Source organism: Aspergillus ambiguus (genome assembly GCF_047715705.1).
Source record: "Aspergillus ambiguus strain CBS 117.58 unplaced genomic scaffold BDV59scaffold_1, whole genome shotgun sequence".
In the NCBI taxonomy this organism is placed as follows: domain Eukaryota; kingdom Fungi; phylum Ascomycota; class Eurotiomycetes; order Eurotiales; family Aspergillaceae; genus Aspergillus; species Aspergillus ambiguus.
Genome location: NW_027395514.1, coordinates 95859 through 117170, shown reverse-complemented (window position 1 = coordinate 117170; position 21312 = coordinate 95859). Strand labels below are relative to the sequence as shown.

Below are 21312 nucleotides of genomic sequence, written 5' to 3'. Positions count from 1 at the left end.
TCTGTGTTCTTTCCCCGCGGTGCCTGTCCAGGCACGTATCACTTCCTGGGACCGGAAAGGTCAGATGTAATATCTCAGTATGATGTTGACACGCTCCTTGACAGGCGATGATCGAGATAGTAATCTGCATGCGAATTGATATTGGTTCCATCGCGTCGCCGAGAACCCTCCGAGGACGGTACCTATTTTGTATCATCTACATACCATTGACGCCCCCAGCCCTCACAAGCCAACCCATTTCCTCCTCATCCCCTCTGCACCCGAACCCCAGCCCAAACACCAACACCACACCAGAAACCAGGCACGCTTACTCAACCGTTGCCGAACTGCTCGCCGCATCCGCCTGCTGAGCTCCATCATCGCGATCCGACTGTCCTCCCACACGCAGACTCACGCCGCCGCCGCTGCGCGGAGTCGCATGCTGTGCCCACACGTCCTCACCAGACCGGACCCCATCCGCGGTCTCCGCACTGGTATCCGAATCGCCAGCAGCGTCCTCGGACACATTGCTGGACTCGTCCGCGTCGTAGCCGGAGTCTCGCGATCTCCGAGGCGGTCTCGGGAACTTCTCGCCGGAGAGCTGCGACACGCCCGCGTAGTGCATGTCGGTGGGTCGGACGGCCATGGGCCGCATGGCGGTCGCCTCGTACGCGAGGAGCCGAGCACGGTCTGAAGAGCGGAACGGGTGTGGGAGGAATCGCGTGTTGAGGACGGGGCCGGGGCCGGCGCCTGGGGTCGCTGCCGGTTAGACGGTCTCGTGTGGAGCTGGTGGAATACGTACGCGGTGCGCTGGACGCGGTTTGCTGAGCGGTGGTGCTGGGATTAGGGCCTGTGGTGGTGGTAGTTGTAGTAGTGTCAAGATGCTGCATGCCGCCGTCTTCGGTGTCGGTCGAGACCTCGTCTAAGGAGTGGATGGCGCCCTGTTCGACGCTGCTCATTGGGGCGTTGGACATCATCCTGTGTTTGGTGAGGATGGTTCTATCAAAGTTATCTGGTTGTTTTCATGCTCACATTGGTGGAGCCCTGTGACTGCCGTCTAGGATGGCTTTTTCACAGTTACGGCAAGTCCAGAAGATTGGTGACAGAGAAGCGTGAAAAACAAAACAGTCGCTGATGAAACGCTCGAGCAGGTTCTGTTGAAGAGCAGGTAGTGAAGGCAATTGATAGTACGTAGTTGCACCGCCAGCTCCTTTCCTTCATCCACCAACTCAGCAGTTATGTTCACAGAGACTGCAAGAAGCACAATATGTATTGGTATCCATAACTAACTCCATAGAAGAGACAAAAATAACTCCTTCATGGCACCCATAGCCGGACAAAACCGCCCACTTCCTGCCGACAAGTCACACAGCTCCCAAAGTTGTTCATCGCAAGACTGACCCTACATTCCTCGCACACACACAGACACCGACAGGGCCAGGTGATTATCGACCGCGGATTCGTATGACAGATCACACATGGCGGTCCGCTAGGACCGAGTCCAGAGGCCCCAGACTCCCAGGTCAGTTCGTCGCCGGGACCCGAGGCCGACACAGCACTTCGGCGCGAGAGAATCAGCTTCTCGAGGATCTCACTCTCTTCGGCGCCAGTGGGCTTCCGCTTCACTCCATCCGAAGCGAGCCGTGACGACACAAGGATCTGAGCTCTGTCACGTTCAAGCTGTTTCTGGTATTGGCGTCGTGTGAGGATTCGGCCCTCCTGCCCAGCAGAAAGATGAGCCGCCAAGATGCGCGCTTCTTGTCGGCTCTCCTGGTCGCGAGGGTCGAGAAGCCGTGCGAAGGAGCTAATGTCCATCAGCGTCTCCGGAGCAGGGGTGGTCTCCCGGGAAACTTCGCGAGGGAAGGGATTCTCCTGCGTGGGAGTGCGCCGGCCATCGGATTCATCTTCCCATTCCGAGCCGGCCGTCGTGGACATCGAAACCACGCTTGTCGTGTCGTCAAACTCGTCCGTGGATGGGGTGTAGTCTGGGCTCTGGTCCTGGTTCCCCCATGAACCACCGACCTTCCACCAATTATACAACTTCTCATCAAACCTTTGCTCGTCGGTGCTCCCCCAGTTGACGGAACTTGAACCTTCGCGCTTCCGCATCTCCCTCTCTACATCAAATTCGTGATCACCTGGGAGCTCCAACTCGCCATCATCGGTGAGAATCCAGAAGTCCAGTGATTCTGTCTGACGACCACTGCCTTCCTTCGGCGCCGCTCTCCGGGTTCCGAGGATGGTCTTGAACCATTGTGGCCGAGCGCTGAAGCCAGCCTTGTCCAACAGCCTGTCGAACCCAAAGGCAGACCATCGCAGAAGAAGGTAGAAAATACTGCGGAAGAACGCAAACACGTGGTAACATCTAACCGCTCCCCGGTACCCCCCCACGCCGCTGAAGTCCGTCTGGGCTCTGGCACCTCGAGAGCCACTTTTGGACTTCTCGATTTTCTTCTCAAAACCGTACCCGCTTTCCCACTCTAAAGGTGCTTTGGGAATATCAAAATTCATCGCCTCTTCGCCTCCGAAGGGAACATCCCTACTCTGGGTGTTGCGACTTGGCTGGCGAGCCCGTCGAGACGCTTCAAGCTCCGTTAGCCTGTCCTCCTCTAACCACGTCATATTCCTTGCAATGACGCCTTTGCCTTCATTGAGAAACACCGCTTCGCTGGCGGCCGTCAGAGACGTGTACCCAATCCGCAGGAGTGTTGTGTAAAAATCGTCATGTCTATTGAGACGAACGCTGAAAATATGTGAGGAGCCCTGCATGTTCTCATGCGCCAAAGCAAGCCTTTCTCGGAGCGTCAGAGGTTGGGTGGCCTCTGTCGGCAGAGAAAAGGCCGTGATGACAAGGGCAATGCCGTAAATGGTAACGCATACAGCGATTCCAAGTAAAATCGTCAGATGGGGCACGAATCCGACGATGCAAATCGTGGGGTACTTTGACACCAAATTCTCAGTCCCCACGGTCGACCCGCTCAGCATACTCCACGCCATAGCGGACATGAAGCAGAGGCCCCAGAAGGCGGAATTGGCCAGACGATATCTGCTCTGCTTTCCTAAAACATCCAGAACGTTGGACGTTAAGCCGTTGCAACAAGAAAGCAAGGCAATCAAAAGTAATTCGGGGGATACGTTCATGCGTTCGAGGACCTGTGCCCTGTTGAGCAGCTGCGCGGGGGAGGGGCCGCCCTCGGTTGGCTCATCTCTTCTCGGACTTTGCTTCGGCAGTCCGAATATCCCAAGCCCAAGCGTCTGACTGATGATTGATTCTGCCTCGGCAAAAGCAAGCGAGTGCTCAAAGATGGACATTCCCGCTTCAGTCCCGACCGGCCGTCCCTGTAGAGCGCATGAAAGCGTTTCCACAAAATGGCTCAGGCAGAGACGTAGGAAGACCGGCCAGAGAAGAGAGAATGATCCGTATGCGATGTCGGATGCGTTCCCCGGGCGTCCCATACTCACCGCGGCACAGGACTCCTCGTCTGTCTCCCAAGGCAAGAATTTGGAGCCCAATGAATATAAGAATCCCCCGTCACCGGCATAGTCGAACAGCAGGCGTTTCCCGGAAGATCCGTATCTTAGAAGAGAGTAGTCTGGGGATGTCTGGCAACGAATCGCACGGAGCAATGTGTGGATTTGGGCCAGGAACAAGATGATTGGGATGATCCGCAGCGCAAGTCGCCTGTGCCAGTCGAGATTCAGGTGGCGTCTGGTGGAAGCATAGATCGTGACCCTGTTCAAGACAAGAGCCTTGCGCCGGTTAGAGGGGCGATCTAACAAAGAGCCCAGTGAACTTACCACCGTAAAACAAGCCATAGACCAGCGACTTGTCAGATAGGAGAAGAAGCCACTAAACTTGATCACAGCCTGAAGGATGTCGGAAAAGTGCGAGCTGGAATCCGCTTGCATGGTTGGATTAGCGATACCCTCCGTGGCCATACCCGCGGTTGCCTGTGCTGTCGCGGCTACTACGGCATCTGTTGCAGGCGCGATGTCAGATACACCCCAGAAGCGACTCGCTACATCCTGCAGCCCCACCAGCCTAGCGACGTGTTTAGGGAATGTGGAAAGCGTGAGGTTTTCGGAGTGGTTGAGCGCACGGAATGGGCGGGTGAGCAATCCGCGCGGGAGGGAAGAAAGAACAGAATAAGCGGCAGTCGGGGTGGTAGTGTTGCCGAGAGCCTGCGCCGGGGCAGAGGTCGCAGCGGAGGGCTCTAGAGACAGACTCCCAGAGCCCTGCAGGGTGGACATGGTGGTAGCAAATGTTCACGTCTCAAGGAGTAGCCGGAGCGGAGTTGGGATTCCGGGAGAAGGACGTGGCGGGAGGTCATCAGTCGTGCTAACAGAAGGAGAGGAGGAATAGATATTGTATGAGGATCACCAGAGAACCATGGTAGACCGACTGCGAGACACCACGTTTCTGAACGTCATGGCCTGTAGAGAGGACATGCCACCTGTCGCGAGAGATGGAGAAGTAGGTAGAAGTAGAAGGCGGACGGAGAAAGTACGGAGTAAGCCGCAGTTATCCGGGGTGGTCCCGCTTGCTGACTCATCTATCCAGCTTCATAACTAACAAAGTAGTTCCTACGAGTGAGACAAGTCGTATACTCTAGCGTCTGTCATAGAATCTCGTTCATAAGTCGCCTGAATTTGGCTACAGTCTATACATTTCACTTCGACTCCGGACTCCATCGAAGACGCAGGTGTTGTCGAGTGGCACGTACTGCCTGGTGATCACCTTCAACGCCTCCTGCGCCACCAGACCGCCCGTCAGGGACGAGATATTGTGGAGTTCTCCACCCTCTGTCCGTCGAAGCTCTTGCGTAGCCGCCAGGATCTGCTCCCGGATATCCTCGTCCACGCCAGCGGGATCGTTCTGAGCAAGCCGTTCGATGACCCGGTCGACCCTGGCATTCCATCCGGCTTCATCGTCTACGGCATTACCTGGCTGGACTCCTCCCTGGATGTCTGTTATAACGGTATCGAGGATCTGGAAAGCAATGAAAATGGGGAACAGTGAATCCGGCATGGCCAGACTAGTTTTGCTGCTTTTGACGGTTTGCGAATCTCCGTCAAGGTGAGGGATATTGCGGCCATGGATGACCTTGATATGAGCAGCGTTTTTGCAGAAGACTTCAATCTCCTTCTCCAGGATGGCACTTGGACGGGGTCCAATCTGTGACTCAATTTGTCGCACTGTTCGTGCAACCTCCTCCACGTCTTTCCGTGCTTTTGATTTGTAGACGTTCTGGAGGGAGATATAATCGGCAGATTGCGCCTTCATGTCAGGCAGGGAGCCGGGAAGCGGTAGGGCCTGATGTTTTTGGTAGAATTGACCAACAGCGGAGGCAATGATCCAGAAATCGGCCGATTCCGACGTGGGGTTCTTGCACTCCTCCATCTCGAATATCTCACGAAGCGAGCTCCGCAGACTGAACGGGTTTAGGGACTTCAAGACCGCCGCAACCGCTTCATCGTAGTTCTCTTCCCCCCCTTCTGCGTTGCTGGTCCTTGCACTAGATCGGACCATTTCCCGGAATTCGGTTTTTTCCTTATAGTTGGAGGGGACATTGCCCCCATGGGACGTTTTCCAGTGTTCAAGGTAGTGCAGGAGCAATAGAATATAGGGCACGTGGCCATGCTGGTGGTCATCCAGACTGTCCAGATCGTCCAGGCGAGCAGCCGCCTCAGCAAGCTCGGGCCAAGGATTGAGTAGACGAAGGTCCTGAGTCGTCTCTGGGTCCGGGTGGGTTTCGACAATAGGGAAAGAAGGGGGTAGCTGGAGGGAAAAAGTGGAATAGAAGCCGACCGAGCGGGTGTACAGCACGGAGATCCCGAGTTCTTTGGCGGCAGTACAGAGGAGGCTCAACGAAGGTTGCTTCATGGGGCCGGACACCAGGACTAGCCGGTGTTGTGGGAGGAAGTCGGGATCCTCTTGCAGAATTTCCGTGATGCACTAGTTGGGAGTTAGTTTCATTGGAATTATGACACTCAGGCCAGAATCGACAGGGTCTGCGCTAGATACCTTTGAGCGATAGTTGCCTTCGACATCAGGATTCAGCTCTCGCAGCAACCGGCAGGTCTCTTCCGCTCTGGACTTCCCCAGACTCTCCTCCTCCAGGAAGAAGTTCACACCGAGATCCGATTCAGTGACGGTGGCAGGATCCACGATCGTAAAGCCCCCAATCCCCGGAAGGACGAGGTTTTTAAGAGTCTCCACGCCCACTACACCCGAAACACCACTGCGGTCGCTCCACGGACCATCGGAGTTGACCAGCAACACACGAGTCTCCTCGAGAGCCTGTTGACCGCTCGCAGCCCACAGTCGCAGTTGGCGATCGTACTTCCTCTCCTTCGCGCCAACAAGGGTACTGGGGAAGGCCTCAGTCATGGTGGGCATCTGCGAGCAGCAATGCGGGGATGAGGGCAAAAGTGGGAAACGCGATCGACAGGGAAGACCGCTGCAGGCCGGTGGAAGAGCAGCACCCAGTTCGAATTGGGCAGTCCGTGCCGATGTGGATAGTAGCCAGGAGCGCGGTACGGGTGACGGCTTGCGACGTAGATACACACGTCGAGGAGGTAGTTCCCGACGGACGGAGCTGTGCCTGTCGCGGGATACCCAAAACGGCATCCCTAAGCGCCGGGATCACGTGCTGAATGCCTGATCTGCCAGGCAACTATGACGACACCATCCCCGCGGCAGAACAAAAACAACACGATGCACGATTGTTTCCGGTGAAGACGTCGACACGTCTGCTGCAGACCCAGCCAATTGACTCGGTGTGATGCTCCCTACCCACCTTCGTGGCGGTATTCAGACAGGGTAAGCGATGCATACTGGAGCAAAACTCCATACTATGACTACCCCACTCCTCCCTCAGCCTTCTGTGGTTCCCGCTAAAAGCTACCTTACCTCTACTCCTCCTCCTCTTCCTCCCCGGCTTGCTCCGTCTACTAATTTATACCTCTCCAGATCCCAATTCCTCTCGCTTCTCCTTCCTTGTCTCCGTCTTCATCCCTCCTTTTGTCTCCCCCCATCTTTTCTCTCCACCCCTTCTCGCCCGCTTTCCACCATGTCTAGCGCAATCGAAGACGCAAAGCGTGCCGCCGGTAAGACCGCCGTGCAGAACCACTACCCCAAGGACGCCAAGTTTGTCGGCATTGGTAGTGGCTCGACCATCGTCTACGTCGTCGAGGCCATCAAGGAGTCCGGCGTTGACACCTCCGCGACCAAATACGTCCCAACGGGATTCCAGTCCAAGCAGCTCATCGTGTCCCATGGCCTCACCGCCGTCGACTTTGACTCCCTCCCCGAAGGCACTGTGCTCGATGTGGCCTTCGACGGAGCTGACGAGGTCGATGATGATCTCAACCTGATCAAGGGTGGCGGTGCCTGCTTGTTCCAGGAGAAGATCGTTGCTCTCCAGGCCAAGGAATTCATCGTCGTCGCTGGTGAGTTCGGTCGAACGATTCCCCCAACCCCCGGCGAGAGTATCTGGCTGATATCACGACAGACTCGCGCAAGCTCCAGTCCCGTCTTCTTTCCAACTGGAAATATATCCCGATTGAAGTCGCCCCCATCGCCGCCCACCGCGTGCTTTCCGCCCTCAAAGAGCTCGGTAGTATCGACCCCGCCGTCCGGCTGCAGCCTGGTACCCCGCAGGATCTTCCCAAGCAAGGCCCTCTCAAGACCGACCAGGGCTTCCTCATCGTCGATGCCCCGTTCCCCGTTCTGCTCACCAAGGGCGACGTCGCCGCGGGCAAGGACGGAAGCGGCAAGGGAGGCATCTGGGAGGTGGACGCACTGTCTCGGGCGATCAAGCAGATCCCCGGAGTGCTCGATGTGGGTATCTTCGCTGGCCTGACCGGTCCCCAGGCTCAGGCTGCCGGGGGTATCGGAGGCCAGAAACCCATAGCTGCTTACTTCGGTATGCCTGATGGCTCCGTTTCTGTCCGGAAGGCTGCTTGATTCGTAGATGGCAAAGGATAAAATATGATACCACTTAGATACTTCCAGAGTTGAATATCACCAGTTACCTATGTTTCTAATTTACGTGTCCGCACCCCGGGCCCGGAAGAAAAGAAGCTGCATGTAACAGAAAGGACCATACCAGTGACCATCACTTCGTTGAAATCATCGAAATCATCACGGTCGACCGCCGTAGCAGAAAAGGACAGGAATGTTTGATGTCGTCTTCAAGGCGAGCCATACCAAGAAAGGAAACGAAATACCAGAGAGTTGCATGTATCAGGGTGAAAACAAAACCATGCCATCTCATCAACCATCACGTCGTTAGTCGTCGAAACCGTCAAGATGTAACGCCGCATATAGCAGCAAAAATGTAGGAGAGCTCAACGCCTTCTCTTGGGCGAACCCGAGTGGCCGTACTGGGTGCCATGAGTTGGAGAAGAACGCTTGTGACCATTCGGGGCAGTAGGCAGAATAGAGGACAGAGGAGCCATCGGAGAGGAGGCAGCATTGAGCTGGGTATGGCCATAGATGACGTTGCCCGCCATGGGGGATTGAGCCACGTGTGCAGGGTCTGATCTGCCGTGCATACGGAACGGATTGTTGGAAACGGTCATATAAGGAGGGCACGCGTTGGTATAGGGAGTAGGATCAGTCCAGCGACGGAATGTCTCCTGGGAAAATGCCGCTCCACCTCCACCCAGAGCGGTAGGATGGTAAGAGTCCCCAGAGAATGTCGCATGGGGAGAATTGAATGCGTTGACACCCATGGCCGGTTGATGATAGAACGGACCATTCTGCTGATGATGCATGGAACCAGAATTGAATGGGGCTGGAGAAGTCATTTCATGGACAATATCGCCCACAGACTGCTGTCCAGGGTGATTATTGCCGGTCTGCCAAGGATTCATGTTGTCGGGGACGCAGTTCTGCTGAGAAACATAACCGTTCGCCAAGGAGTTGACTCTGATTTGACCGTCCATGTTTGAAACATTGTTCATGTGGGTGATTGCATTGGGAGAACCGTTCTGCTGCTTAATCACCGGAGTGACGCTCGCTCTGGATATTGGCGCTTGAGAGGCAGAGGCATGAACAGGAGCACCAGAAGTGTTTGCATTGGGGGCACTAGTGCTCGCTGAGGTCGCGTTAGTTGCCTGGGTCCTAGCGAATCTGGCCCGGGTTCTCCGCGCAGGGACGGGTCTCGCCGGGGGAGTCGGAGCGGCCTGTCTCCGGGAGTTCTTTTTCTTGCCATTTGGCTGAACGTTGAGGACCTGCTGACCGGTTCGGATGTAATCACCCTTGCGTGCGTTGAGATTTTTGTTCGAGCGCACGCGTTTGTCAGCGGCAAGGGGATCGTCAACCAGAGAGAAGATGTAAGGCGGATCCATGAGGCGCTTGCAGATTGTCTTGTGCACTGCCATTGCCTGGAGAATATAGCTCATTCTGTCCGCAAAGCTAGAGTACTTCTCCTTCTGCTTGCGGAAATTGTTGTATGCAGAGAGAAGAGGGCCGTTGATTGAGCGGTCGATAGTAGCCTCCTGCTCCGAGGTTAGTGCAGTCTTCAACCGACAAGCGTCACAGCAAATCTTACCAAGAGTTGCCAACAGGCCGCTTCCATTCTGGGATCCGAGTATCTTGCCTCCTGGAATGGTTTGAGCATGTTCTCATTGTCAAGGGCGAATTCGGTAGTTTTCATGAACTGGAGCATTAAATTGACAAGTGCTTGCTTGTGAAGTTGGGTGAAAGGAATTGTGCCGTCATTTGGACGGGTCTCCTCAGCTCGCAAGTACGCACGAACCTCATCGATGCCACTGAAGTGGGTCTGGGTATCGAGGCCATTGGCAATTGGGTCTGCAAACTTGTTCAAGTCAGGGAGAAAGTCCGCTCTGCCATCGAAGACGGTAGCGGGAGTTCTCTCACGGCCGTCCTGCTCTGCCTCGTCGCCATCATCTTCTCCTTCGGTGTACTCTTCCTCACCAGCATCACCATGTCCTGGGGTTCCAGAAGTATTGGAGCCCGCAATGAAGAGTTGTTCTCCAATGCCATCATTTGACAGTGCGTCTGGCTTGACATAGCCAGTATTGCCAGGGCCACCATGTATAGATGAAGCAGCATCAAGAGTGCCGGCAACATTGCTGGAAGGCGTAGAATTGGGAGGAGCAATACCCGAGGCAGGGCTGAGAGTGGCAGTGTCTGACGGCGAAGAGGATGTATCCTTAGACAAAGGCGGGTGAGAAATGGGCCAAAAGCCGCCTTGATCACCATAGGTAGAAACATGATCATGCAAGGCGGGCACATGGGAAACGGCATCAAAACTGGCGAAAGATGATAAATCAAATGATTCGAGGTCTGTCACAAACAACGTCGCAATACTAAAATAAAGCACATTAGCAATGAGCGAAGATAGGCAAGGCGCTTCGGGACATACTCAGACTGCGAATCCTGAGTCCCAGCGGCAAAAGACCGGGTGTCCTGATGCTCATGGTTGCGAGATGCGCACATTGGCAACGTGAGGTCGGAATTGTTGGAGGAAGAGTTACGGGAAGACGTTGCAGTGCCGTCAGTGTCTCCAGGTAGCTCGCTGGAGCTGCTACTGGAGCTGCTAGCGGGGAAATGGCCAAAAGATGCCCAATTCCTGGAGCATAATTAGTCAAAATTGATACGGAGAGAAGATATGAGGTGGTTACCAATCATTGCCAAAAAGGTCACTAGGACGGGGATCATCAAGATGATCAAGATCAAGACCAGACTCTGACTCCAAGGCTTCTTCGGTCCCTTTGATTGCTCGCATGGGGGATCTGATCTGCCAGTCTGAATAAAAAAGCATGCCAAACAGGATTCACAATTGCGTAAGGGTAGATGAAAGCGTGAAGATAGGTATGTAGCTAGAGGGAAAAAACTTCACAGGGTGGCGACGAAGATGGAGGATGGAGAGAGGGGAATGAGAAAGTCTGTATGGGAGAGAAAGAAAGTAGAGAAGACGATATCAAAGCAAGGAACAGAAAGGACCTAAGCGAAGGGAATAACAATCGTATTGTGCGGGAATATGACGAAGGGAATTGGCGTGAATATCTTAACATGATTCATCGATATTCTCCAGAAACATGATAGTCGAAATTCACGCAAAAGGCATCTCTCACCGTTCTGTTAGCCCATAATATTAGGCTAGGCCTTTAGAACAACAGAGCCATGATGGTAGACAGTCCTGACGGAATAAACAAGTTGATATCAGGAGTCACCTAGCGGTTTCGAGTGAACGTCGGTGATTGGCGGAGCCACAGAGCTGGATGTGAAGATACGCCTGGGCCCTGTGAAGGCAGCCCCTGGTGGCGAAAGAGTGCCCTGATTGTTTACTATTTCAGGTCAACAACCTGTTCCTGGCACCCCAACAAACGGATTGTGCGGTGGATTGGAAACCATATATTGGTATTCTGCGGATGACTCGAAGAGCGAGTATGTGGGAAACTCCCTCTAGGCCGCCTCAAATTCCTGGTACATCATCCCACAATAGCTTGAAGGAAATGCAATCCGGATGTCATCCCCCGGCCAACTGACGCAGATTTCACAGATATTCTGGTCCCACGGGGTGGTGGGTTCCTTGCATCTATTCTCCACGAACCAGTGGAGTTGCAATAATCGTGTATCCGATTCAGTCGTCCGGCGTGACATCTGGGATGAGTATGGACCATACTTTCAAGGTATTATCAACACCCATGTGGGAGTCTCCTTCCTCTGTCGAAAAATAGTCGTCTTCATAATGTCGCTGTCCGGAAGTCGTAGCTGCAACTGTCCCAGATGGATGCAGCACCGTGCTGCTCACAGCATCTGCATCGTTTTAGCATAAAATCCAGACATCACATTGTCACAATCGAGCTTACCATGATGGGCTTTCCATTCCCAGGTAGGTGCCTGTTCTCCAGCAGTACGCGCTGGATCTTGCCACATTCTCATAAATCCATCTGTACCCCCAGCCCAGACTTCGTGCGATTCCCCTGCAGGAACCATGTCGACCTTCATGCGCTGATTTGTCAGTGCTTTACGACCTTTCAGCCACCCGAGTAACTGCCCGGTAGCTCGAATATCATATATCAACACGCCGTCGCTTTGTCGCTCGGCGATATATAGGTATCGTCCACAAGGACTCCAAAGAAGCTGGGTCACTCCACGGCCACCAATGTGGCGGTTTGCTTCCGTTTTAGCGACACTGAAAGTACCCAGGGATTCGCCGGTCCCGTTGGATCCATATAACCCAATCTGCCTTGAAAAAGTACCCGCCGCCAGTATTCCATCTCCTGTTGGGTTGACGGCCATTGCGCTGATAATCCCTTTCATTCCAACGCCCCCACCCACAATCTGCTTGCGCTTGCTGGGCACCGTTGGCATCCAGGATACTGGGCCGTCACTTCCTGGACGCGAGACATCGAACAGGCAGATCAGGCTATCAGATCCGGCAAGGAAATGAGTGCCGCCCAACGTTGAGGGGTAAAGCATTGAGTGAGGGGTAATGAAGGCCTCTGTCATAGGGTTCACCAGGGAGTAGCTCGCAAGAGTGACCGGAGCGAGAGCCGAGGTCAGCCGGATTGGGTGGTCCCGAACTGAACTGAGAAACAGCGTGGTCGACGGGTCCTGGAGAGAGTAAAAGGGGTATATCGCCATTGCATAGGTCGGTTCTGCCGAAGGTAGAGCAGAATAAGGTGACAGCTGATGTGGGGATGATCTCTCTTCCAGGAGATCTTGGGGTCTGGCATTCTCAGTTAGTCACAATTTCATGGAGAAGTGAGGGAATACTGACAAAATATAAGTTCGGATATTATGATCTGCGGAGTCCGTTAACAGCGTCGTTCCATCAGGGGTCCTGCAGATAGTCAGTGACCCTGGTGCAATCGATTCGAGATCGGCTCTGTTCAACGTACCACTCTGCGCCTTTATAGTAGTTGGGCTTGTGGCTGTCAATGGTGAATGAGGCCTCGTCTGCCGGGGCGGTGGTGGCCACGCAAGTTGGCCTAAGCACTACGGAAGATTCTTCACCCATTGCGAGAGGTCCAGATGAGAGGCCTGTGCATGAAGTCCAGACGAGCCTCTTGTATAGTACATTTAATGCTGAGGACCCGACACAGGTACGGGATAAATCGAGTCAATTGGTGAGAAAGAGACTCGGGCGGAATTGGTATCCCAGTGTAAAGCAGAGAAGTTGACAGATATATCTCCTCGCAGAGGCCAAGTGTAGAATCCTGACTCTATACCTCGTCTATACACCATTTTCGCGTGATGGTGATGTTCGCTTTAAGTTTAGAGCCGGACTCGGCAAATCTTTCCCCGTCGGGCACTAGGCCCGGAGCTCTCTTTTGTTTTCGCCCGCCAGCATCGCAACCGCATCACCATCTGCATCGTCTGCTTCCAGCCATTGTCACCGTCGATAGCCTCTCTTTTCGCGTGTACGGTGTCTGCGGGTGTTTCTTGCTTGTGTCGGACAGGCGCGACCTCCCTCACCAGCCACGATGTTTTCCTCAAAGCCCTCGACCGGCTTGTCCATTAACACTGGCTCCGGCAGTTCCCTATTGTAAGTATTCCAGCGAATACCAACTTCTGTTTAAGAGTTCTCTGCTTTTCTGCTCTTCTCTTCCAAAATCTTTACCAGGTGGTTGTCGGCTGCCCTTTCTCGAGCACGGTCGTCCTTTTGCGAAAACCACTAGCAATCCCTCCTTTCTGCTGATTGCGACGCTCCTTTTCTCGCTGCAGCCTTCTTCCTTCTACGTTCGTACCCGATGAAAGAGAGCTAATCATCGATTCGATTGAACAGCGGCGGCGCAAATACTCAGGCGAGCTCCTCGGCCACAACGCCAGGGACGACAAGCACATCGGGAGGTCTTTTCGGAAATCTCGGCAGCGCAACCACCCAGTCTAAACCGGCAGGTGGCCTTTTCGGAAACCTAGGAGGGGCCAACACACAACAGACTCCTTCAACTGGCTCCAACATGTTCTCCGGGCTCGGCGGTCAACAGAGCGGTACCACCGGCGGTGGTCTATTCGGTTCGACGACCAACACGAGCACTTCTCAGCCGCAGCAGTCTGGTGGTTTGTTCGGAGGGACGACGACTGCAGGAAACACGACTGCACAGAGTGGAAGCACCGGCGGGGGTCTTTTCGGCGGTGGTGCCGCAACTCAGACCCAGTCGAAGCCATTGTTCGGTGGACTAGGAGGTTCGACGACTACGGGAGGTGGTCTATTGTAGGTACCCTGGCGATACTATCTCCGCAGACCCAAACTAACGGGTGTGTGGTTCCAGTGGCGGAGGACAGGCCAATACGCAACAGCAGCAGCAACAACAAGCTCAGAAGCCCACTCTATCCCTCTTCGGAAACCAAAGCACTACAACGCAGCAGCCGGCTCAACAGTCCACGACTACAAATACTGTTGTTCCCGGGGTCAAAGTTGATGTTAGCAATCTCTTGCCGACAACCAAGTTTGAAAGCTGCGCCGATGAGATCAGAACGGTTCTGGAACAATTCGACAACCACGTTCTTGCCCAGATCAAAATGTGCAATGAGGTTGCGAGCATGATTCCCAGCATTGCTAGCCAAGGAGAGACCATCCCGAATGATGTGGAGTTTGTCCAGGGCAAGTTGGAGACCATGCAGCACGCCTTGGAGAATGACGCGGGCAATATCGACCAACTCCGGAGCCTCGTGGCTCGCGACGCTGCCGAAGCCGAGGTGGCATTCCGTGCCATTGATACACTGAAATTACCCCTTCAGTATCAGTCGGCGGGATGGACGGATCAAAAGATGGATCGGTCTGTACGAGCGGCGCGAAAGAACACTCTTGCTCTGCCCGATGACGTCGAAGGCGATCAGTCTTCATCGGTCAACGGTGTTCCTGTCAACCTGGTTGATTATTTCTCCCAGCGCTCCGAGGAGATGGGAGGCGTCTTGGATACTTACACACGAAATCTGAAAGAAATCGAGGACCACCTCCACGGGGTCGAAGCGACCCTCGATCGGCAAATCCACGAGTTTGTCGCCTCTCGCAGTCGCGACAGCAATGCCGCCACACCTAGGTCAATGTTGAATGACTTGGCGGTCGTGCTTGGGGATGTCGAAACGGGAATTCTCGGTGTTGCCAGCCGCCTGGGAGAAGTTACGGAACAAGCCCAGGAAGTCGTCCTTGGGCCATTATCTGGCGGCGACAGTCGGCTGAACCTATGAAGATTGTTTTGTGTACATTTATGACGGGTAATTAGCATGATTCGGGCGTTTGTTTATTCTTATGCGTATGAGATAGTTTTCTCGTTTAAGTACTCAGGTGTGATTTAGTTGGCTGCCACTGGAATGATCGTATGTATCCCATGCATGAAATCTCTTAAGAACTGGTGGTAATCGAGAGTATTTACAGTTGCGGAACTTCTAACGGCTGTAACGCGGCACAGAGAGACTTCTAAAAGAGCACAACGCCCGCGTTTTATTCCGGGGGCTTATCGTTGTATATAACAAGAACAGCACACAATTGTGGAGGACATTATGGGACGAACTACACAACGCCGTCATTAACTGACTGCAGTAACCTACCTGCACATCAATAGCCACGAATATTCAATTCGTAGACCCATTCACCTGCCATTGAGGATCAAGCCGGGGATGAATGCCCATTGAGCACATGCATAATACGGGATAACAATCCCATTTATTGCTGAAATTCACCGAGGAAGCAGGTGGCTAGCAGTATTATCAATTCACATTTAGTCAAGAGCTCCCCTACTAAAAAAACCATACGTGATAGTATATGCCTTTATGATGAGGCCTTCGCCAGGCAAGTAGGAAAGTTCTACAAGGGAGGAGTAATTACTGGGGGAGGTCAAGCCGTGAACCGCTATGGGTCAGTCTGGTAGATCTAAGGTATGTGTAAAGTTTTGTCAGTGTTGGAAATTGGCATTCAGCTCCCTCTTAATCAAATACATGCTCTCGGGCCACCACGTCTCTCCATTATCGGCCGGTTGGCCTAGTCGATTCTGTGCCTTCATTAAGGGCATAATCTGGCCCAGTTCCCACTGTCCAATATCCCCGATCCACCACACACCATCTAGTAACATGACAAGAACAAGCCAATGGGCGAATATGTCCATGGCAAGTACATGCGTCGCACTGAGCGACGGTGTCCAAGTCTCAAGTGAGACCCGGGATATCCAAATATCCGCCCTCGGTTCTGTTGACCGCGAATCAAGTACCGATTGGACGAGGTTCAGAAACTCCGCCGGCGCTTCGTTCAAGAATGACATGATAATCCGTCTGAGCACTCGCGGCGACTCCATCGATGTGACGCTAATCATGTATCTTGCCACCCATGACGAGACCCTTGAAAGTCCATCAAAAGAGGTGGGATTATGTCTGAAGTTGTCAGATTTTGTGTTGTCATCTCTTCTAGATAAAGCCGCAAATGCACATTTGTCCAGCACAGATACTGTTTCCAGGCATGCACGGAGTTGTAGATGGTTATGGGCAGAAAGCTCTGGCCTTTCCAGCAGAGCTTCCGCGGATTCAGCCCTCCCGCGCAAACTCTCGAGAGCTCGACCATATGTCGATGCGACAAGAGGGAGGAATAGACGCTTCGTGTTGTCGGATGGGCCGTCCTGCGGCGACAGGACACCTGTACTATACTCGGTCCCCTGGGTATTTGGAGCATCTAAGACCGGACTGGAAGCTGCAGTCCATCTTCTATCAGCAGCATTGACGATGTCGTTGAGAACTGCCGTGGAAGCTGTATGGGCTGCGCGGGTGAACGAGATCCACTGGGAGTGTTGTGGAAGCACGTCGTTTGGCAACCGCTGCCCAAACTGCTTTGCAGTGACTGCGAGATGAACTCGGATGGAGTGGCTTGCAGAGGCGTACAGAACCATTAATGCCGCATTTGCGAGGAGGTAATCGTACGAGTCCGAATTCTGTACGGCAACTTGGATGTGCTGGAGGGAATCCCGGTGATGGCGCTCCGCAAGCGTAAGCAACCCTTGAATATTCATTAGAGACTGGTCGTCCAGAGGTGGTCTGACTTGCTTTGCTATGTCGTGTGACTTGCATGCTGCTGCGAGAGCCAGCAAGGATGACATGACAAGCTTGCAGTTGAAAGCGAGATTGGGCACTCCTACGGAGAGAGCGTAGAGGTCGAGGTCATCGACCGGTATAGTTTGGCTCGTGTGAGAGATATAGTGGGCCAGGAGACGGAGCTCTGTCGCGTCGAGCGGGCCGGGGGAGCTCGAATTTGATGGTAGTCTCTCTTCTTCTGCCGTGAAACTTGCAACAGACGCAGCCTGTCCACCAGACAAAGTGCTGGGAACTGAGTGGCCATCTCTCGTGAGTTCCAATGGTGACTCGGATCCTGCGGTTCCAGAGCTGGAACTGGTTGGTGGGACATGCAAATCTGGGATTAGCAAATGGGTCGAGTCTTGATCCTCCGACTCGTTGCCATCACTCTGATAGCGACATCTGTACGCGCGCTTGGTACATCTTGTACAGCTCGGACGCAACTCATCGCACTGAGCGATAGATTAGGACAATACAAGCGGTGGTATGGAATATCATTGTAACTTGCCTTTTTCCGCTGCTTCTTGCATCTGAGACAGCCATTCCTGGATTTCTCATGACTTCTCCGGAGTCTGTATCCGGTGGCCTCCTGCAGTACTGACAGAGTTGTGTCACTAGGCATATCGAAAATCGGGGTGTATTTGCCAAAGCGCACGATCCTTGCCTTGAGTTGCAACATGAACCCATGGGTGATCGGCAAAAGTCAACTTCAGGGTCCGATGAGGCTGAGAATTTTAGTTACGCTGCCAAGCGAATAAGCACTAAGGTTGGCGTTGGGCGTACATGAGGCTGAGATGGAGGGCCTTATGATCCTGAATATCAGGCACTGAGTATTCTTTAACTACCTTTATCATTAATAGTATCTTGAACATATGGTGGCCAAGTAGGCGGGATACACTACAGGCGTTGGATTATTGACTAAATCCTCATTTCATCATTTAGCATCTAATGGCCACAACTTGTGCGCCTCTTCCGCGCCTGCCAAATTCGTATTCTGTGGCCGTCTGTATCCACTCGTCGTACGTCGCGCGATGGGTGTCTTTCGCAGCACTCCATACATCGTTCGGAAGTCAGCCATCCGAGTCGGTATGAAGGGTGCTCTTCAGCCATAACTTATGCTTTTGTAATGTCTCAAAGTCTTCATAATCTAAGCGTGCTTCTCGAGCCCTACTTTAGTCAGAGCGCATCCGGTGAAGCCGTCTTCCTGGTGCATACATAAGGATCAAGGCCTAAAATGGTCAGTGATGTGGGTAATTACTTGTCAAAACGATGTTCCTAACGTGGGAACAGGTCTGTCGAGGCCGTTCCTAGAGTTAAGTCAATAGGCAAGGGATGCATGCGGTGATACCGTGCTGAGTTTCCGTCCCCTGTGGAACAAATTCCGCTGGGTAGAAAGAAGGGATTAAGAATGCTTGACATCTGGCGAAAGGACTCGCTGGGGTCATTACTGAAGCATGGTAGGGCGCAAATGTTGGCGTATCTGGGGCTCGTGGAAGGGAGATCCTTCCACCCGTTCTTGCGATGGTCCCCTTTGGGCTAAGGTACGTGGCCGCTATATCGCCGCCATACCTACCTGATCTCCATGGGACGCTAGGAGAAAGCAAAGGGGTATTCACGTAGGGCTTAAATATGCATGCTTATCAGCCCGGCATACGGAGCGCAGTACACTGAATAGATAGGGAGGAGTGGGAGTACGCAGTAGATAACGCTAGGCGGGTCCGGGAGACTTCCATTCGTCCGAGGGACCGACATCCGCAGAAGTATGACTTTGATAGATGCTGTTTGAATAGTCTACTTCAAGACAGATTGAGAGGAATATTGGAAAATAAACATAAATCTGTACAGTCAGCCCCTAAGCTCTCTGTTGTTAGGGCTTTGTCTAGATTCAGTAGTCTTCTCCATATCTATGCTACCGCATCTATACTACTAAGTAGTACGGAATACTTCTATCCTACTAGTCCTTCTGTCCGACGCTCACAACAGACATACTCGTAAACAAATCGAACAACCAAACCACTCAATCAGATCCATGAATTCGACCGGGTATTCCCTGGAACCCACCAAGGCCCGTCCCGCAGGAAGTTCCTCCGCGAGAGCAAAATACCCGAGAGCCGTGCACATCCTCTCGGACGGACGGAAGTGCCTCACACCAACCAACCCCCTCGACAGCCCGATGCAAATCCTTTTAGTCCACGTAGTTTATCGAGGCCCGTTGAATCTAAGAAACAAGATTAAGCTTGGAGCTCTGGTGGAGTTGTACGGATTTTCTAGTGGTAATTTTGTGCGAGCTTATTCTCACCCCAGCTTTATCCTACTAAGAACATCCCGGGCCATACCCCTATTGTACCCTACCCAGTGTCTGCCATACCTGGTATTCCATATGCACAAGATATTCAAGTCACATAATAAGAACAGCCTACAATATCTACAATATAAAATAAAGCTTTGGAGACCATGTATTAACCGGCTATCGCAACTCCAGTACAATGATAACCCGTCTCCAGGTATCCTTGAGCTCATACTCATTCAAGCTGTTCATTGACCCCATAAAAATCGAGTAGAAACCATATCATGCCATGCGTTGAGAACAAAAGAAAAAGATCCACACATAAGAGATTAAATAATGTAGAAGAAGAAATAAAAACCCAAACGCTATCTTTTTAAGCACCAAACTCCTTGATATCGGTCTTCTTGCCGCACAGGGCCAGGGGCACGATACCGCTGACGTGCATCTCGGGACCGTACACGTGCATGTTAAGACTCAGCTCCTCACCCACGGCCTTGATGTTCTTGAGACCCTCCTGGTAGTTGGGACCGGCACGGCGGACCCAGATCTGCACCTTGTGCTCGTTGAGGACGGGGGCGACCTCGCGCAGGGCACGGATGACACCCTTGAAGGTGGAAGCGACATTGGTGAAGTTGGCGATACCACCACCGATGAAGAGCACCTTGCCGTCCGGGTGGGTGGGGGCGCGCAGCATCAGGTCGAGGATGGTACGGGCGTAGTTGTAGGTCTGGGTCTCGGTGGGGGCACCGGAGTACTCACCGTAGTTGGCGAGCTCGGAGACGAAGCCGGCGGAGGCGATGGCGTCGGCGTAGACGACGGAGGCACCACCACCGGCGACGAGGGTCCAGACGCGGCCGTTGGCGTTGAGGACGGTCAGCTTGAGCGAGGCGCCGGTCTTGGCGTCCATGTCGGAGATGAACTTCTCCTCCTTGCTCATCTCGCGGCCGAAGGGAGCGGGGAACTCCATCGGGGGGCCGGCGTCGATGTTGACCTTGTCATCCTTGGGGGCGGCGGTCATACCCAGGTTGGCCGGGCTGCGGGCGATGGCCCACTTGGTGCCGCACTCGAACTCGGCGGTCTGGTCCAGCTTGGCGGCCAGATCGAGGAAGTGCACCTCGGCGGAGGTGGCATCGGCGTTGGGGATGACCACGAGAGGGTTGATCTCCAGGTAGGTGAACTGGCAGTCCACGTAGACGGCGTAGAGACGGGAGATGAAGTCCACGAGGACGTTGTGGACGCCGGTGGGGACCTTCTTGAGGAGGGTGGCGGCGATCTCCTCGTTGGAGGGGTAGTTCTTGAGGTTGACGGGGATGAGGAGCTTCTCGGCCTTAGCATCGACGTCACCGACGTCGACACCACCCTCGTGGGTGAAGAGGATCCAGTCACCCTGCAGCTGTTAGAGCAGGTATAGGAAGAGGAGTGGAAGGAAGAAGCTTACCTCACGGACGGAGTGGATGTTGATGTAGTATTCGGTCTCCTGGGGGTGGGGGACGAAGGGCTCGACGAGGAACTGACGGAGAACACCGGTGACGGTCTCAACCTGGACGTCCTTGGCGGCGCGAGCCTCAATCCATTCACGAGCCTCGGCCCAGGTCTTGTTCAGAGCGAGGAGACCGCTCTTCCCACGGCGCTTGATCAATTGATCGGGTTTGGCGACGAACTTGTCGCCGGGAGTCAACAGCCACGGGTAGAGGACCTCGGCCTGGTTGAGGACATCCTTGACGGCGGCATCTTCGGGGAAGTAGATGGAGGCCAAACGGGGGGGAGGGTTGTGAGTCGAAGAGGGGGGGAGAGGAGTGGGCTTGATGACGGGGGCACGAGTGAGGTGATAGTTGAGGATGGCCTTGCCATCAGCTTCGAGGATTGACTTGGCGGACATGGTGAGAGAGTAGTAGTGAGAGAGATGAGGTGAGGTAGGCGGGAGGAGCAGAAGTCGAGTAGAAGAAGTAGGAGTAGAGAGAAGGATAGAGATGGAGGAGGAGAGGAGACAGAGAAGAAGGAGAGA

General features: G+C 53.7%; 8 protein-coding genes across 8 annotated transcripts; 2 read left to right on the top strand and 6 right to left on the bottom strand.

The window, feature by feature from the left end:
• Positions 1-1166: 1166 nt before the first annotated feature.
• On the bottom strand, positions 1167-4454 carry BDV59DRAFT_166228 (putative ubiquitin-protein ligase (Asi3)). Its single transcript, XM_073687665.1, has 2 exons — positions 3778-4454; positions 1167-3729 (listed from the first exon to the last, which is right to left on the bottom strand). The coding sequence occupies exons 1-2, from the start codon at positions 4228-4230 to the stop codon at positions 1297-1299; spliced, it is 2886 nt and encodes a 961-aa protein (XP_073552873.1). The 5' UTR covers positions 4231-4454; the 3' UTR covers positions 1167-1296.
• Positions 4455-4579: 125 nt separating this feature from the next.
• Positions 4580-6566, bottom strand: BDV59DRAFT_166226 (NEDD8-activating enzyme E1 regulatory subunit). The gene is made up of 2 exons (XM_073687664.1): positions 6005-6566; positions 4580-5935 (listed from the first exon to the last, which is right to left on the bottom strand). The coding sequence occupies exons 1-2, from the start codon at positions 6377-6379 to the stop codon at positions 4634-4636; spliced, it is 1677 nt and encodes a 558-aa protein (XP_073552872.1). The 5' UTR covers positions 6380-6566; the 3' UTR covers positions 4580-4633.
• Positions 6567-7052: 486 nt separating this feature from the next.
• BDV59DRAFT_197059 (ribose-5-phosphate isomerase RKI1) lies at positions 7053-7948 on the top strand (the record flags this gene model as incomplete). Its single annotated transcript, XM_073692832.1, has 2 exons — positions 7053-7431; positions 7494-7948. 2 exons carry the CDS (start codon positions 7053-7055, stop codon positions 7946-7948), a joined length of 834 nt encoding a protein of 277 aa, XP_073552871.1.
• A 139-nt stretch (positions 7949-8087) lies between these two features.
• On the bottom strand, positions 8088-11186 carry BDV59DRAFT_385 (uncharacterized protein). Its single transcript, XM_073696302.1, has 4 exons — positions 10636-11186; positions 10377-10583; positions 9540-10320; positions 8088-9486 (listed from the first exon to the last, which is right to left on the bottom strand). The coding sequence occupies exons 1-4, from the start codon at positions 10773-10775 to the stop codon at positions 8332-8334; spliced, it is 2283 nt and encodes a 760-aa protein (XP_073552870.1). The 5' UTR covers positions 10776-11186; the 3' UTR covers positions 8088-8331.
• On the bottom strand, positions 11187-13191 carry BDV59DRAFT_384 (uncharacterized protein). The gene is made up of 4 exons (XM_073696300.1): positions 12862-13191; positions 12741-12803; positions 11827-12689; positions 11187-11773 (listed from the first exon to the last, which is right to left on the bottom strand). Exons 1-4 carry the CDS (start codon positions 12978-12980, stop codon positions 11598-11600), a joined length of 1221 nt encoding a protein of 406 aa, XP_073552869.1. The 5' UTR covers positions 12981-13191; the 3' UTR covers positions 11187-11597.
• A 135-nt stretch (positions 13192-13326) lies between these two features.
• BDV59DRAFT_166222 (uncharacterized protein) lies at positions 13327-15332 on the top strand. Its single transcript, XM_073687663.1, has 3 exons — positions 13327-13508; positions 13749-14177; positions 14236-15332. The coding sequence occupies exons 1-3, from the start codon at positions 13447-13449 to the stop codon at positions 15152-15154; spliced, it is 1410 nt and encodes a 469-aa protein (XP_073552868.1). The 5' UTR covers positions 13327-13446; the 3' UTR covers positions 15155-15332.
• A 521-nt stretch (positions 15333-15853) lies between these two features.
• BDV59DRAFT_166220 (Zn(II)2Cys6 transcription factor) lies at positions 15854-17709 on the bottom strand. The gene is made up of 2 exons (XM_073687662.1): positions 17529-17709; positions 15854-17472 (listed from the first exon to the last, which is right to left on the bottom strand). Exons 1-2 carry the CDS (start codon positions 17697-17699, stop codon positions 15859-15861), a joined length of 1785 nt encoding a protein of 594 aa, XP_073552867.1. The 5' UTR covers positions 17700-17709; the 3' UTR covers positions 15854-15858.
• Positions 17710-19621: 1912 nt separating this feature from the next.
• On the bottom strand, positions 19622-21275 carry aclA (putative ATP citrate lyase subunit (Acl)). Its single transcript, XM_073696239.1, has 2 exons — positions 20746-21275; positions 19622-20694 (listed from the first exon to the last, which is right to left on the bottom strand). Exons 1-2 carry the CDS (start codon positions 21184-21186, stop codon positions 19681-19683), a joined length of 1455 nt encoding a protein of 484 aa, XP_073552866.1. The 5' UTR covers positions 21187-21275; the 3' UTR covers positions 19622-19680.
• Positions 21276-21312: the final 37 nt, after the last annotated feature.